Raw genomic sequence first — 17,500 nt, forward strand, 5'->3', positions numbered from 1 at the left:
GGGAGACGGGACTGCTCGGACAGACAGTCTAGGGAACGACAACAACAACAACAACAGTCTTTACACGGTAGTTTATATACTCCTGGGTTATTATCTGATATGGGTTTTTGATATACATTTACTACCTTATGAAAAATGCTATTAGGATAGTTGAAGACCAATTTAATCTTATCTTGATTAAATTGGTCTTCAGTATTAGCCAAAGATCGGTCATACGAGCTCTGAGCTCTCATCCGGGAGGTTGATAACTGTCGATCATGAGTCCAACACGTGATCCAAGACCATGGTGAATCACATATATACACATGCATACATATACATATGCACATTAATACATATAAACATGTGCATATACATAGGAATATATACAGTACACACACACACATATATACCCCAGCGGCGCAGTGGTAGAGTTCCTTGCAACCACTACGGCGGTCCGGGTTCGAATTCCACCCAGGGCTGAAATTTTCAGTATCGCTGCGCTGCGGGTCGTTACTCCAACTCTCGTGGGCGGGGAGTTGGGGTGCATGTGCGCGTAAGGTCATAGCATTACCCGTAGATTGGTCATACATGAGCTCTCTTCCGGTAGGGAAATAGCTGTAAATCGGGAGTCCAACACGTGATCCAAGACCATGGTGAATCACACGTATGCATATACATATGTATACATATAAATATGTCAATCAATTCACCGAATATGATGAATTCTAAGGTGACACCAGAGGAATATCTCACCAGAAGCAAGTCATTGATAGGTCTACAAGCTCTCATATGTCAGAGGGGGACAGCGTGAGGGCCTGTTACCCCTACTAGCTTTCCACCCTTTTTTTTTGGGGGGGGAGGGGGACTCAAAATTAAAGTCAGCACATAAATCTTGTAGATCTTTTTTTTATCTTCTTGCAGAAAGATGTCCTTCAAAATTCGTTGTGATGCTCTCCATGATATTCAATAATCAGTTTATATTTTGGTGTATGAGACAACATTTAAGCATCCAAAAAACACCACAAAAACGTTCACACTGTAGACAAGTTACGAAAAAAATTAAATCAGACTCAACATACAATATGGGAGATTTAAAGGCTAACAACCATTGCATACTACAGTCACATATCGTATTTACTTTATTGTATGCCTTACTAATAACACACTCACAGTTCAAATAGTACAGTATAGTATACAAGTAATACATTAAGGTATTACTTTATTGCTGGTGATACTGTCAAGACATTTGCTCTGCCATAAAGTCAAAAAACATTAAATCCAAAATCCTTGTTTTGAGAAAATCAATGGTAAAGGTTTGAATGCTCATTGCCTTTTTTTATGATAGGGATGGGGGATCCCCCATCCCTATCAGTAGGGGATGCTTATGTGTGAATGATATTTTGACACAGCCTGAAGGTATTCCTCCCCACCTCTTTCTTCTGTATTAGAGAATGGAGAGGGCAGGTCGCCCATTAAGTGAAGCGGCCTTGTTGTGGATGTACTGTGTCTTATTGCTTTTGACCCAGGGCAGGGGTAGGATACAGTGATGACCCATCATCCATGAGGAGCTAAGATGAGAGGGGGAGAGGGTGGTGGATGGGAGTGGAAGGGATGGGAGAAGGTACACGCCTTTGACTTGGCTACCTCCTTCATAAGGCGGAAAGCTCTTGGTATACAGATAGATATCTGAATTTTGTAGGTTTTGCAAACCTGAGGATTGACATTAGAACTGTTGCTTTATGGCATTAGAGTCCCACAAAACTTTATGCAAATAGTCAATTTTATTGCCTTCTAATAATGTAGAAAACGTGGAGTTAATAGGGCCTTTACATGCCTTATTGCCACCCCAGAGGAAAGTTCTCAGTGATGCCCTCATCACTGCTTACCACCTCTGCCAAAACAGCAAATCAACTGAACATGGGTAAACAAATGAAAAAGAAAATGTAGATATTTTGAGTCAAACTTAATTACTTTTTATGTAGACATTTTAGCTATTAACTTGTGAAATGATTTAACAGATTTCAAAATTTGTATTTAATGTCCCTATTGCAGGGAAGGTTGATTCTAAGGCAAAAATCATCGATAATGGTAAAATATTCAGGTCTTCTTTGACCTCCTTTATATTATCATTATTTTTGTCAGCCTTGTGTGTGTGTGTGGACGGGGGGGCAAGTCCTGGCTAGAATTGCAGCCACCCCCACCCCCAAAGTGCCACCCCTGAGCATATGCTCTCCCCCCCCCACCATGTGAAGGCCCTGGAGTTAATGCAGTCTGCTAATTGAGATCCCAATATAATGGTAAGACAGGATTAACCCACCTTAGGAATAAGTTACTTCTTTCTGCTGCTTCCATAGATACCAAAATTGAAGAAAGAAAGAAAGAAAAAGAAAAGAAAAAAAAAAAAAATGGAGTTAATGTGTTCTGCCTTTTTATGACCATGTGACTGTACTGGTCTGCCAGTATATACTTTATTCAGAGCTCACTTTTAAACTTTGCCATACATTGTTTCATAGTTTGTAGGTCTTCATTATGCAACAAAACTTGAAACGTGGGCCATTGTATTTTCCATGCATGTCGTAAGATGAGACTAAGAGCAACAGAATAAGCGGACTAGAGATCATGCTCTCTGTGTGTTCCTTACAACAAATTATTTGCATCCAAGATCATTCAACTGATTGTGACAAATTCGATCACTATTGTGTATTTACCTAGTTGTATTTTGCGGGAAGGGGAGCTATGCTCGTGATGTCCCGCCTTTGTATCTTGCAGTGTCTAGTTTGTTTTTGTCAACAAATTTGCGACTTACAGACTAAAGTATGAGGTTAGATTAGTCTGATAGTCTTGCGATCATACAAACCATACACTATAACAAAAAAAATACGGTAATACCATCAAATCCAATGAAAAACCAAAATTTGTGTTCACATTTGTTTAATGGTGTAATTAAAGAGTACACATCTGCACCATGACTTCTGAAGAACATTACAAAGTATTTCTACTTTTAATTTACTAAAATTACAAAGTATTATCCATTGATGGAACCTTTGATGGTGTACTGTGAAACAAAACCTTCACAGGATGAAGGTAAGTTCTACTTTAACCATGACATGGATGCCTGGTTGTCTGAGGACACTTTTTTCTTCAAAATTCAGCATGGAAAGGATAGTGAGGATGATTTTCAACCCTGAAATGCAAAGGGAGTCTTGTTATAGCCTCTTCATTATGCAACACATTCTACTTCTTATAGAAAGGAAAAGTACCTATTATTTATAATATTATATTTCTCATTTTATTTTATTTATTCTTTTTTTTTTTTTTTTTTGCATCCAAACTTGCATATGTTATCATTGAAAAGTCTCTTCTTAAGAGTCATAGAAATGGATTATTACTACAAATAATAAGCAGAATATCTTACCAGGTAAGATGTAAAAATCTACAATTAGAGTCCAAGCTATCAATGTTACTTATGTCTTCCTTTGTCAATTCAAAATCACAAACCTGGAAAAGATTTGGATAATTCAAAAGACACATTGAATACCAGTCTTGTAAGCCATGTATATGTATAAATATTTACAGTACCTAATCTACACTATAGAAATCATACCAGGGTGTACCAGCACCAACCCAACAGAACATATACACAGAGAAATCAAAATCCTCACGAAAATAAAAACATTACATGAAACTGTACATCGTTCTATGCAAAAGTCCTTGACCATCCTCACTGACTTCATTAATCTAAGAATGTACATAAGCTGACGACCAACAACAACTCCCCTCCAGGTACTTCTTTCAGCCGGTGATACAAAAACAATCCCACAATAATACAACACAAACAACAGTTCAGTTTCTTTCCAGAGAGATTTGTGGAGGGCCCCAAGGACCATTGCCAGCCACTGTAGGGCTGTGGGTTTCCAGTTAGTGAAACTCAAGGCAACAATTATTATTATTAAATTCTCCAATATCCTAATCCCATTTCTAATCACTTTCATGTTTGCACTGAGCTCCCTTGTCTTATATCATTCTCACATCTCTTAAATATGACTCTTCTCTCCTGTTTGTTTTATTCTCCCTCTGCATCTGCCCCAGTTTGTGATACACAAATGGTTTCTCTCCTACCCCCTCCCACAAACATCTTGAGCTACCAATATCACTCAATGACAACATACTTTATCTTGTCCAAAACACTGGTGACATTCTCTAAAAGAGTACTACACTGTGGGTAGATTTTTTGAGGTGCTGACTAGCCATACCTGGTATAGAATCAAAATTTGCATATTATTACTTGCTAATATCGCATATAAAATTGCCTATTAACAGGCATCACAAGCACATAACTAACCTGAAAATTGGACTCAATACGAGACTTTGTCACAGATTTTGGGATGACAATGACACCTCTTTCCAGCTGAAAAGTACAAAAGTAAACAAGTAAATAAACAAATTAATACATTAAGAAATACATATATACATATACCAAAGGCTGTTCCCCCCTTACAAGGGAGGTAGCCAAAAAACAGGCATAAAAACCATTCCCACCCATTTCATCCCTAATACACTCCATTCCCCTCCACCCTCAACCCTCCCTCTTATCTTGGCACCTCCTGGATGACGGGTCATCCCTACATCTTGTCCACTGCCCTGGGTCAGAAGCAGTGTCGCAAGACACAGCACACCCACAGCAAGGCCGCTTCATCAAATCGTCCCCAAATAAATTAATAAAACAATGAAGTTGTGAATTATCTGTAATCTTAACAACTAGGCTGCATTAAGTACCTGGTAACGAAGGAGGACTTGTGCAGGAGTTTTGGCATGCTTTTCAGCTATGGCAACAATCTTAGGATCTTCCATTAACCGAGGGTCTTCAGGCTTGGCCCATACTCTGAATAAAAGGCATACTTTGTCATTTATATACCTACATCTAATTATCACATATACTGTATGTATATACATATATATGGGAAAGGTGGAGGGGGAAACACGGGTCTTTATCTGATTATCGAGTTTATTCCTGACCGGTTTCGCTTAAGATGGCGAAACCGGTCAGGAATAAACTCGATAATCAGATAAAGACCCGTGTTTCCCCCTCCACCTTTCCCATAATTTGTCCCAATGTCTCTACATACATATATATACATATATATATATATATATATATATATATATATATATATATATATATATATATATATATATATATATATATATATATATCACTTGGACAAAATGTAGTAGCACATTTGTGAAATGCACAAAGAACCCAGTCAGAATTAAAAAGGAAACTAAGAAGAAAATTAAACTTCTATATTTCGGCTACTAGCTATAGCCCTCTTCAGGAAAGTACAAGATACAAGAGTTATTTGAGACTTAAACAATATTAAAATGAAAGAGGTGCAGGAACATGGGTAGCATGATGGGCAACATTACTTCACTGTCGGTGAGGTCAGAAGGTGGAGGAGTGTGGGGTCAGAAGGGGGAAGGGCATGAGGTCAGAAGGGGTAGGTGTGTGTGGTCAGAAGGTGGAGGAGTGTGGGGTCAGAAGGGGGAGGGAGCGGGATCAGGATGCGAGATTATGTTCAGAGACCACTGTCCTTTGGAGATGTCTAGGTTTAGACATTCCTCAATCTGGATTCAACAATTTTCCTCCTGAAACCACAATTAGACTTTAACAATAATTTAGCCTTATCCCAGTCAAAACAATGATTTTTGTTGCTGACATGTTGGAACACAGCCGAATTTTCTTGGGCATATCTAATGGATCTTTTGTGTTTGGATAATCTGGTGTTCAGGTCCCTGCCGGTTTGACCAAGGTACACTAGATCACAATCCCAACGGTGTAAGCTATAAACTCAGGGAGCTTTGGCTCCCCTTAATCTTTGGTGGACATTGACAATTTGTTTATGTACAGTGTTGGGGTAATGATAGACAAGTGTGAGGTGGTTCTTGGGGATTAAATTAATAGAAAGATTGATGGAGTTACAATAAGTATCAAGATTGGGGGGCCAGCATAACAGGGGGGACAGTCGCAGTATACTAAAGTAGCATAATTTCTCTATGAATAGAGATTTCCTCTATCAGACAAAAATGATGTGACTCTGGTCCATGGAGGTAATCTATATAGACCATAAAGTATCAGCTGTATGCTACTGATAAGACTTTAACCTCACAATCACATGCAGCCAATACCCCAGATGGGGCAAACAAACTAGGATTAATCTTTATCATCTTTTGTTTCCTATCAGTATGTGTATTTACCCAACTGCATTCACCTTATTATAGTATACAGGAAAGGAGCAACGCTCATAGGGTCCTATCTCCTATTCTCTAATCTTCTAACATAACTAGACTCAAATTCATGCACAGTTCCAACTTAATCTACATCCTTGATTTCCAGTTATCATATTCAGATTTTAACTCGTGTATTATTTGACCTTGGCTATATCACCTTCTAAGCTATTCCACATATTTATGCATCTATACAGAAAAAAATGTATTTCTTCACATCCTTTCAATATGTCTTTCTTAATTTACTCACATGACCTTTTAAATCCATCCCGTCTTTAATCAGGAGATCTCCTCTGTCAATGCAATCTATCTCCTTTAGTGACCTGAATACTGTAATCATATCGCCTCTTTCTCTTCAATCTTTCAAAGTTGGGAGACCCAGTACTTTTAGTCTTTCCTCATATGATGCATGTATATATTTACCTAATTTATTTAACTACTTGTATTTACCTAATTTATTTAACTAATTGTATTTACCTAATTTACAGGAAAGGAGCAACACTTCCTGGGTCCTGTCTCCTATTCTCTAATTTTCTAACATACCTAGACTCAAATTCATGTAGGGTTCCAACTTAATCTATATCTTTCATTTCCAATTATCATATTTAGATTTGAATTCATATATTGTTTGAACTTGGGCTATATCATCTTATATAAGCTATTCTGCATTTTGTACATTTATATGGAAAACTGTATTTCATCACATCCTTTCTATATGTGACCTTAATTTACTTCTATGACCTCTTAAAGCCCTCTCATCAGGAGATATCTTCTGTCAATGCAATCTGTGTATGTGTGTGTGTATTGTTGTTGATAAAAACACATGGTAACAATTGTTATTACATACTGCCATACTCATTACCAAGCATACAATGCTCACTATTTTTAATGCAAATATTTTTCACTGAGTATGTGTTTTTGTGTGTACTTCTCAAGTGAGTGGAGTGTAGGACCACCATGTAATGAAGTGGCAAAGACAAGCCAGCTCCAGCTGTCAGGCCCTGCTATGGAAGTGCTGTGTCTTGCTGCATTGCCTCTGACCCAAGTAGAGTGGCAAGGAACAGGGATGACCCTTCATTCATGAGGAGCTAAGATGGAAAATGAAAAAAGATGGGTTTTTTGGATGGGTGAGGGATAAGTGGGTGTGTGCTTTGACTTGGTCACCTCCCTTATATGAGGGAAAAGCCCTTTTGGTCAAATCTATTGTCCTAGGTCTCTTGCAGGTGACCCACAGCTTCCAGGTACAGGTCAAAGCTTCCAAACTCAGCACCCTCGGGACCAGCACCAGGTCGGGTAATGGAATTTTCAGACTTTTAGAAAATTGGTGTTTCTTGATGTTTGGGAGCCATAGTAGCAATAATAGGGCTACAGAGGTACTGTAGATACACAAAATAACAGTGGACCTCACAGCACAGTTCTATCACAACAAACCACCAAACCTAAACTGATGGCGGCCGTACCGGGAAATACAATGCCATGTTTTGGGTATTCTGCTGGGTTTTAGAAGGGACGTAATTACAGCCAAGTTTTAGGTGTTGCCGGGTCTTAGACTGCCAAGTTTGGGAGCTTTGACCTGTGGCCACCGAGTGGACCCATAAGTCTTTCAGGAAAGAGATGGTATGTTGCTTTCTAGGGATTGTTAGTGTAGGTCAATCAATTAATCAACCTATTGGCCCTGGTCTCTCTTGCAGAAGACCTGTGGCCTCTATGTAACTGGCAACAGCCTTTGGACAGGTCTGTAAATCACTAAGGAAAGATATACTGTGTTGTTGTGCAGCAATTGTTAGTGAGGAACATTGCAGTTAGCACTGTTCTGTACCCTATGTGGTGGTTACAACTGGGGCAGTTTAATCTGTGGCTAATCCTGTTTCATATTGGTACTCTTTCAATGCTTGATGGTGTCCTGAGCAGAGGCATGTCAGTGTGGTTCTTATCAGGTGGTGGGATTTTTTTTTTTTTTTCTGTGTGCAGGTTTTTGGTGCAACTCATTTTTGGTGAAACCTGCAACTCAAAATGCAACTTCACCAAAATTATTACCAATGTATACCATGTGGCAACGAATTGATTGATGGATTGATTAACTGATGTGGCACAACTGGATCATCAAATATGTAGAATCCATTCTCTGAATCCCAATTTATATTCTACCATTTATCAATGAACTAAACATTTACTACTACTACTGAAGTTCATACCTCGCAGGTGTTCCTAGAGAACTGTATGCTGTTACTGTAATTCCCTTACTTTTACAGTAATCAATCAATCTTCTCTGATTTAGGTAGGGATGACACTCAACCTGTTATTGCAGTACATAAAATTCATGAATTAAAAAATCTGAGTAACCTTATAAATTTCACTGAACTATTCTCAAATCATTATTCTAATGGATACAAACAACAGGTGTGAGGTATGATAAGTGAATGAGAATTTTGAAAATAATAAAAAGATGTTTCGGAAGGAAGTGGAAAGGGAGTGGAGAGGTGAGTTGGGTAAAGAGGTGAAGGTGAGGGGAGCATATAGACAGTTGTTAATAGAAGTGAAGGCTGCAAAATGAAGGTAGACAGAGTATTTCAATGAATGGCTGAATACTGAAGAGGATAGGGAGGCTTTATTTATGGTATTGGGAGATGTCAAGAGATTAGTTGTGATAGGACGGGGGAAAATGATAAGGCATGTATCAAAAGAGGAGATGAAAATAGCTTTAAAAGAAATGATTGATAAGAGAAGGAACTGGTTTGGAAGGTTGTCATGTGGAATATTTGACAAAAGTGCAATGGCTGGCGAGATAATTTATTCTGTACCAATGAGAAGGAAGTGTACCAGTGGATTGTATATTTCTTTCATACAAGGAGAAGGGAGACAAGTATGAATGCAGTACTTTTTGCAGGATCAGTAAGGTGTATGGGATTATGTTCACTGAAAGGATTTGGAGGGGAACAAGGTAGTAAATGAGGAGGAGCAGTGTAGATTTAGGAGAGGAAAAGGGAGTTTGCAGTATGAAAGATAAATGAGAAGTATTTGACAAAAGGATTTTTTTGTGCTTTTATGGTGTGTGACAAGCTTGACTGCAGCATTGCAGCATTCAATGTTTAGTGCAGATGTATAAAATTGGGTGAATTCTATTGGAAGCAGCTAAAAGTTTTTATATAGGACTGGGATTGGAGAAAGTGAATGGTGTAAGAGTTGTGTGATGTCACAATGGCTGTTCAACACATACAGTATATGGATGGGGTGGCAAGTGAGGTAAATGCAAAAGTGCTACGTAAAGGTGTGGAGTTGGTGGGTGAGGGTGGAGGGGCATAGGATGTCAACCAATTATTCTTTGCAGATGACACCTCACTTATGGCTGATTCTAAGGAAGGACTGAAGCAGTTGGTGACTGAGTATGAAAGGGCATGCAAGAAGGGAGAGTTGAGAGCAAATGTGGATCAGGGTGGAGTGATGAGATGGACAAGAAGTGACAAAGATGGCAGGTTGAATGTGGGTGTAAAAGGTGGAAGGCTAGAAGAAGTGCGGATTTTTGGATATTGGGGGCAAAACAAAAACAAAAACACTACAATTAGTTAAATACCTGAACAACTGCTGGGACAACACTGCCTTCCTTAATGATCCTCTCTATCTGATCCTTGTTGAAGTTGGAAACACCAATGCTTCTGCAAAGTCCTTGGGCTTTACATTCCTCAATTGCTTTCCAAGTCTCTATGAAGTCAACATCAGAAAACAACCAGTTGCCATCCTCGTCTTTTGGGAATATCACAGTATTCTCCTGTCCATAATTAATAAAACCAAACTTTAAATAAACCTTGGAGACCTTACAGATACAAATAACTGGCTATGATACACTAAAAAAAAATACTTCTGGATCAAAATATTCTTATTCTAGGGTAATGGTATGTGTTGAACTCAAAAATGACATTTGTATAGCTGTATCAGGCTCTGTTTTCCTAAACCATCATATCTATATATTTGGTGCATCATGTTATTCATACACTAATTTCTATGTTTATTGGTTTCACTTATGTTTTTATTTATAATTTGTGTTTTTTCAGATTACTGGTTCATGATATTGTATATATACAACTACCTAATTATTGATAAATATGAACTTAACAAAGCATGTAACATTGCACGTGCATGAACAATCTTGGTCTTTTTTGTAATGTATGTGGTGCCTTCACTCCTGGTAACCTCAAGAAACCAATCACAAAAGCTGTTCAAATGAACTACAAAAGTTTAAGTTACTTTAAATGTCCTTTGAGTGACCAAGACAAGGAATGGGTACCTCATATAGTTTGTAATCTTGTGTCAACCACCTGAGCAAGTGGAAGTGATGTTTTTAATATCTTTATCTTATGTGAGAAAATAAATGTCATCATATTTACTATTTGGAAGCTCACTGGCTGAGCAGGTTAGGGCATTGTTACTTGCAGCGAAGGTCAATGGGATGGCGGTTTGAATCCTGCCACCGGCAAAGTTGAACCAAGGGCATGGTTTATCAAATTCCATGCTACAAAGCCCTCTGTGAGGGGCAATGTCCTAGCCTTCCGATAGGGGGGAGTTTGTGACGTTAAACCATATCATCATAATCATATTTACTATTATTTCTGATTATTTAAGACTGCAGATTTGATGGTAGAATAAAACATCAAAATCATACTCAAAAATTTGAAATTAATCATGTAAGCACAGTTACAAGCTGGCCTGTTTTGGGTTAAATATTTGTTACATGACACAAGTGACAGTATATTGAATATTTGTACATACCATTTTTTTTTTTTTTTTTTTTTCATAAAACCTAGTCTGACAGAACAAAACAAATGTATTCAAACTCAGCAATATGAAATTAGTTGTGTGAGCACAATCTCATATGAGAACCATTTTGTCTGTTGACCAGTGTAAGCATCCCATGTTTTCTGCTAATTCAGAAATTACTGCAGATCTGGTTTATATTCACCAATGCACATAACACAATACTGATTTGATGATTTGGTTTAATGTCATTAACTCCCCCTATCAACAGGCTAAGATGGTGACCCTTATAGTGGAATTTGTAGTGTGGAATTTAAAGAACCATGCCCTTAATTCAACTCACCCCGAGAACCATGCCCTTAATTCAACTCACCCCGAGCAGGGTTCGAATCGTCATCACCTTAACCTTCGCTATAAGTAACAACACCTTAACCCACTCGGCTGTTGGCTTGAGTTTCACTAACAACCCACAGTCCATCAACAGCCAGTAACAGTCCTCAGGCCTACTCACAATTCTCTCCAAGAAGAAACTTTGGGCTAATATCTACATTGTATTAGAGTGGGACTATTTCTATGTCACTGACTTACAGTAGTTGGAGGGGAATGGCTGCTGGTTGTCAGCTTTCCTATTATGAAAAGGTGGATGGTATATAGTCAAAGGTGACAGAGATCCTAACTCTTCTCTGAAGACAAAATGCCAGCCCCTTGGGGCTACACCTACAAACTAAGATAAGAATGCCGACAGGTTTTGTAAATAGACAACTGAGAGATAACTCTATCTGATGTCCATCTTGCAGGCTCACTTTGTGCAGGTACCCATTGTTGGTTCCTGTCATCAAAAGATGTAAACTAAGTTATATAAACAAATCACACCCATTTGTTAGCGGGCCTTCAAATCTATTTCTATATGGTTCTATAATATACCCTCATAATAAGATATGAGGGATATCTCCATTATCTGGAATAATTGATACAAGAAATTGAAGAAATCTATTGATTTCTGGACACCAACATGGATTCTAAATTAGTAAATTAATATGCATTTAGAAATAACCAGTATTGGGTGGAGTTTTAGAATGAATTCAAAAGTATTTATCTCATTGGGTTCCCCATATATGAACAGTTTGCTATCTATATCAATAATCTGTTGTCCTTGGTCTCTCTTGAAGAAGACCTTCAAGTAACTGGCAACAGCCTATGGCCAGATCCGCAAGTCACTCAGGGATGATATATTGTGTTGTCTAGGGACAGTTGGTGTGGGCATTGTAGTATAAGGTGTTCTGTGTCTTCTGTGTTGTGGTTGCATCTGGGGCAACTATCAAATATCAAAAACAAACTTAAAAGTTTAATACTTACCGTATAGTAAATACAATCATATATCAAGGGTTTTGTTCCCCCTTACAAGGGAGGTGGCCAAAGTAATAAAGGCATAATTCCACTCCCACTCATTTCATCTTCACCCATGCCACTCCCATTTACCACACCTCCCTCACTCCCTTTTTTCTTGGCTCCTCCTGGATGATGGGTCATCCCTGCACCTTGCCCAATGCCCTGGGTCATAAATAATCCAGCAAGACATAGCACATCCACAGCAAGGCCACTTTATTTAATCAGTGACCCCCTCTCCACCCCTTCATACAGAAAAAGAAAGGACAGAGAGAAATCCTTTCGGGCTGAGTCAAAATATCATTCACACATAACCAATCCCTAACCCCCCCATCTCCCACCCACTCCCTTCCATGCATCACATCATATGGTAAATACCCAAGATAATTCCTTACCTTATATCCCATTGGCCAATGGATTAGGTAAAGGTCCACGTAGTCAACACCCAAGTTTTTCAAAGAAGTTTTCAGTGAAGGCATAACAAGTTCTTTACTGTGAAAGGTATTCCATAACTGCCAAAAACAAACAAGTATATTATAGCAAAAGTATGTTTAGACTTTTTAATTAGTCATTTATTAAACTTTATCATGAAATTCAAATGTAATCATAGGGTCATCAAGGTATTTGTGAGTTTTAAAGAATATCATGTTTGTGAAAGCTACCTATTATATGTACCACAAGCTTTTTCCCCCTTATAAGGGAGGTAGTCAAGCCAAAGGCACATGCCTATTCCTACCCATTCCACTCTCATCCACCACCCTTTCCCCTTCTCATCCTAGCTCCTTATGGATGATGGGTCATCCCTGTATCCTGCCCACTGCCCTGGATTAGAAGCAATGTGCCTAGACACAGTACATTCACCGCTTGGCCACCACTTAATCGGCAACTCCCTATTTCCATCCCCTCATACAGAAAAAGAAAAGTGGGAAAAATCCCTTTGGGCTGTGTCAAAATATCATTCGCACCTAAGCACCCATCCCTTCCTTGCATAACAGTATCATCTATACACAATCACTGTCCACCCATCACTATCTCCTACTTTCTCCCTTCCTTGCTCAATAGACAGTCCCTCTTGCTCAACACTCCCGTCATCCCATCCATCTCATCCTCTGTCATCCCTTCAAGTTCACTCCATCCACCTCTGTCTTCCACACCTTTTACTAATCTTTTATCACTCATTCTTTCCATGTGTCCAAACCATCCAAACCCATAAGTGCTGGGCCTACCAACTTTGAAAAATCAGAGAGAAAAAGGTGACATGATTATAGTGTTCAGGTCACTAAAGGGGATAGATTGCACTCATAGAAGTGATCTCCTGATTAAAGATAGGAGGGCTTTAAGAGGTATTGGAAATAAATTAAGAAAGACCACATGTCGAAAGGATATCCATCGATGATATGTGGAATAGCTTAGAAGGTGGTATAGCCCAAGCTCAAACAATACATGAGTTGAAATCTAGATATGATAATTAGAAATAAAATATATAGATTAAGTTGGAACCAAACATGAAATAAATACACACACCAGCTGGAACAATGAATAAAATCTAAATATTATAATTGGAAATCACGATTACAAATTAAATTGGATCTGTACAGGAATTTAAGGCCAGATATGATAAAACTGAAGAGAAGGAGACAGGACCCAACACGAGTTGCTCCTTTCATGTATGCTGCAGTTAGGTAAACAAACACACACAAAAGGTTTCTTCCTCCTTATAACGAAGTTAGCCAGTCAAGGCATGCACCCACCTTCCACCCATTTGTTCCCCTTATGAACCAAAATTTTATATATACATATATATTGCTATAGTTGGGCAGCAGATCCTCTTTTAGGCAAATGTCATTAAAATTTGCAGCAGCTTCTGCGTTCACGAGTTTTTTGCTGACATTCTCGACTTTTCTTATGCTGGCACGCTGTGTCATGCTAAGTTCTCTAATTTCTCTAATGACCTGGCCAAATAGCATTGGTGGAATGGCCAGGTCATTAGAGAACTTAGCACAACACAGCGTGCCAGCATAAGAAAAGTTGAGAATGTCAGCAAAAAAACTCATGAACACAGAAGCTGGTGCAAATTTTAATGATACATATATATATATATATAATATACACAAACACATACATATACGTACACTATACCACTACTGTGTAATCTTGTCATGTTCCTTGTTCAACAGTTACTGATCTTGGTATGAATTTTTATAATGAACTCCAAATCATTTGGGAATAAATATATATCCACTTCATGTAGGCCTACAGTAAGCTTCTAAATTTGCTACCTTGCTTGTGATGAAGAGATCTTCCCGTTTGACAGTTCCATCATTTATTTTTGTCTTGATTGCTTCACCAACTTCAGGTTCATTGCCATATACTAATGCACAGTCAATGTGTCTGTAACCACACGAAATGGCTGCTTTCACTGCTTCAGTCACTTCACCAGGCTTGGACTAGGAAAGAAAAATAATCATAGCAACAAAATACTTTTGCAGAATTAAATGAGAAATAATAGCAACAACATGGTTTCCCTTCTTGTTTTGTTATACACAAAATCCATGAGAAATCTTATGTCTGAAGGATACAGCAAATTTAAGAAAAGAAATAATGATTAGTAGAAGTTAAAAGGTAGCTCAGCATTCCACTATAAGTCTCCAACCATAAAAACAATAATGTTTGACTTGGGTTTACAGTGGTACCACTTAAGGACCTAGAGTACCGACTGTATTATGTATACAACTATGCAGCAAATATCCAACTATGGCCTATGCAAAATAAATCAACACAGCAGGCCTGTATGGGTATCACAAATTCATACAGTATTAACTACATAAAACTTGTACAGTCAATACACCATACATTGGTGGCTGCTCAGCAGATATCGACAGTTCATATGAAATACCAGCAACCCTAAAAAGGACTGGTTTAGAAAATATAATGAACAAAAAATATTGAGATAAAAAAATATTATATATGGGAAAAATGGAAAAAGAACTAACAGAAAAATTAAATACAAATGAGCTATAATTACATACAATATACATGCACACCCAAAGACTGGTGGAAAGCAACTTTGAAACCTGCATCACTGATAGATAAAAGAAAAAATCTACATCATTGACAGTAAAGTATAAATTCAAACATGTATGACTTATACATACTTACACACATACAGTATATTAGACTTACTGATGTATTAATGGGTAACTGTATGTTGCCAATCAAAAAATTGTATTCATACAAATAAGACTAAATGAAGTTTGAATTGAGCATGCCCTTGTTTTCTCTTAAATCTGCCATAGAGCTTAATATGTCACAAGCATCACCAGGTATTAGAAGGGATTAACCACAGCAATACTGTATATAACAATATATAGTGGAGTTTCTATATTCAAAGTTTGTTATACAAACTAAACGAGTTATTTATTATTACTTTTTTAATATTATAATTTTTGCTTGAAGATTTAATATGCATTATGAGCTGTCATTGATTTAAAGTGCAAGTAGACTTTGTTAGCTATCTATTCTGTATATTTTCCATTTCTATATGCTTTTAAGTGAGGTTTGAGTAGGTCTTGGAAGATATTCACATAAATAATTTGTTAACAAACAGGGCTCCAGAACGGAGTGTATACCCTGTGGATCGCCAACAGTGATATAAAGCTAAAAAAGTGTGACAGCAACGCATACATTAAGTAACATAGAACCAAATATAACCCGGTGTGGATGACACTGTAATTTATGTTACGTCATGTTAAGCGGAGACTTTCCAGTGATTTTGATTTTCTAACTAAATTCCATTCATGGAAAATTTTTAACAAAATTGTAAAACAAGCTTGTTTTTGTCATTATATACCTGCCAAGTTCCAAGGCCAACCATGGGCATTAGATACCCAGTATTCAAAGTTGCGTTGGGAACAGACTGGGACATCCTTGCTCTTCGACATCCGCTTGAGAGTGGCGCTATGTTCAACCTTCCCCGTGTTAACACGCGAGCGCAGATTTTCATAATTCCTGCAATAGCGACCGCCCTTGAGATATGTACTATGTGATAAAGTAACATGGTCCGGGAATTTATCTTTAGTTTAACAACCGATAGCACCAATGTCGCCTCGACTCTAATGTTGGAATAAAATTCCTAAACAACAAAAGTTGTTGATATTGCTGTTGTTGTTGTTATTGTCGTTGCTATTGTTATTGTTGTTACTATTGTAAGTACCGGTAATCTTATTTGGCATTGAATCAATATACATGAAGTGCAGATAAAGAAAACACATAGTTCGAAATAACAATTACAAATGCCGAGGATGTTGTTATTGTTGCTGTTGTTATTGTTATTGTTGTTTTTGTTGTTAATATTGTTATTTTATATGGTATCATTATCACCATCACCACCATCACCACCACCAATCACCACTGTAGTTGCAATCGTGTACTTATGTTCGTATTGGTGAACTGGTACGTGTTTGTGTGAATATATATATATGTATATATATATATATATATATATATATATATATATATATATCTATGTATATATATATATATGTATATATATATATATATATATGTATATATATATATATATGTATGTATATATATGTATATATATATATATATAAATATATGTATATATATATATATATATATATATATATGTATATGTGCTTGTAACCACGAGGAAAATAAAGATCGGAATACTGAACGTTTTCGTCTATTAAGACATTTTCAAAGTACATAGTGTCACAACAAAGAATAACTTAAATATAATAATATAGAAAACAGGAGAGGTCACACAACGTAAATACGAAAGGAATATCATACAAAGAAACGAAAATATAAAAACAAAAACATAAAAACAATAAATAAAATGGGTGACAATTGAAACAGGTGAAAAAATGTCACACAACATAAACCATAAGGATGACCAATGACAAGGTGAAAAAAGGGAATATTCAACATAAAAGATAATAACAAGAAATAAGAAGGGTGACAATTGACACATGTGATTCAACATAAAGATTGACTTACAAAGAAACAAATTATATACATATGCATACATACATATAAATATATAATGGAAAATAATAATAACAAGAAAAAA

The 17,500-nt window shown here is 37.3% G+C and overlaps 1 protein-coding gene across 1 annotated transcript; it reads right to left on the bottom strand.

The window, feature by feature from the left end:
• Positions 1-2,885: 2,885 nt before the first annotated feature.
• LOC143035028 (aldo-keto reductase family 1 member B1-like) lies at positions 2,886-16,411 on the bottom strand. The gene is made up of 9 exons (XM_076201435.1): positions 16,253-16,411; positions 14,682-14,849; positions 12,798-12,914; positions 9,839-10,033; positions 8,463-8,563; positions 4,759-4,864; positions 4,325-4,390; positions 3,398-3,480; positions 2,886-3,166 (listed from the first exon to the last, which is right to left on the bottom strand). Exons 1-9 carry the CDS (start codon positions 16,403-16,405, stop codon positions 3,124-3,126), a joined length of 1,032 nt encoding a protein of 343 aa, XP_076057550.1. The 5' UTR covers positions 16,406-16,411; the 3' UTR covers positions 2,886-3,123.
• Between the last annotated feature and the right edge of the window lie 1,089 nt (positions 16,412-17,500).

This window comes from Oratosquilla oratoria, chromosome 18 (genome assembly GCF_046742065.1).
Source record: "Oratosquilla oratoria isolate Oo_2021 chromosome 18, ASM4674206v1, whole genome shotgun sequence".
Taxonomy (NCBI): domain Eukaryota; kingdom Metazoa; phylum Arthropoda; class Malacostraca; order Stomatopoda; family Squillidae; genus Oratosquilla; species Oratosquilla oratoria.

Excerpts from the sequence above, each read along its gene's own strand:
- LOC143035028 (XM_076201435.1), bottom strand. The coding sequence starts at position 16,405 with ATGAAAATCTGCGCTCGCGTGTTAACACGGGGAAGGTTGAACATAGCG. Across the intron at positions 4,391-4,758 it reads AAGTCCTCCTTCGTTACCAG|CTGGAAAGAGGTGTCATTGT; the intron begins GTACTTAATGCA and ends TGTACTTTTCAG. Across the intron at positions 3,167-3,397 it reads AGATTTTTACATCTTACCTG|GGTTGAAAATCATCCTCACT; the intron begins GTAAGATATTCT and ends TTTGCATTTCAG.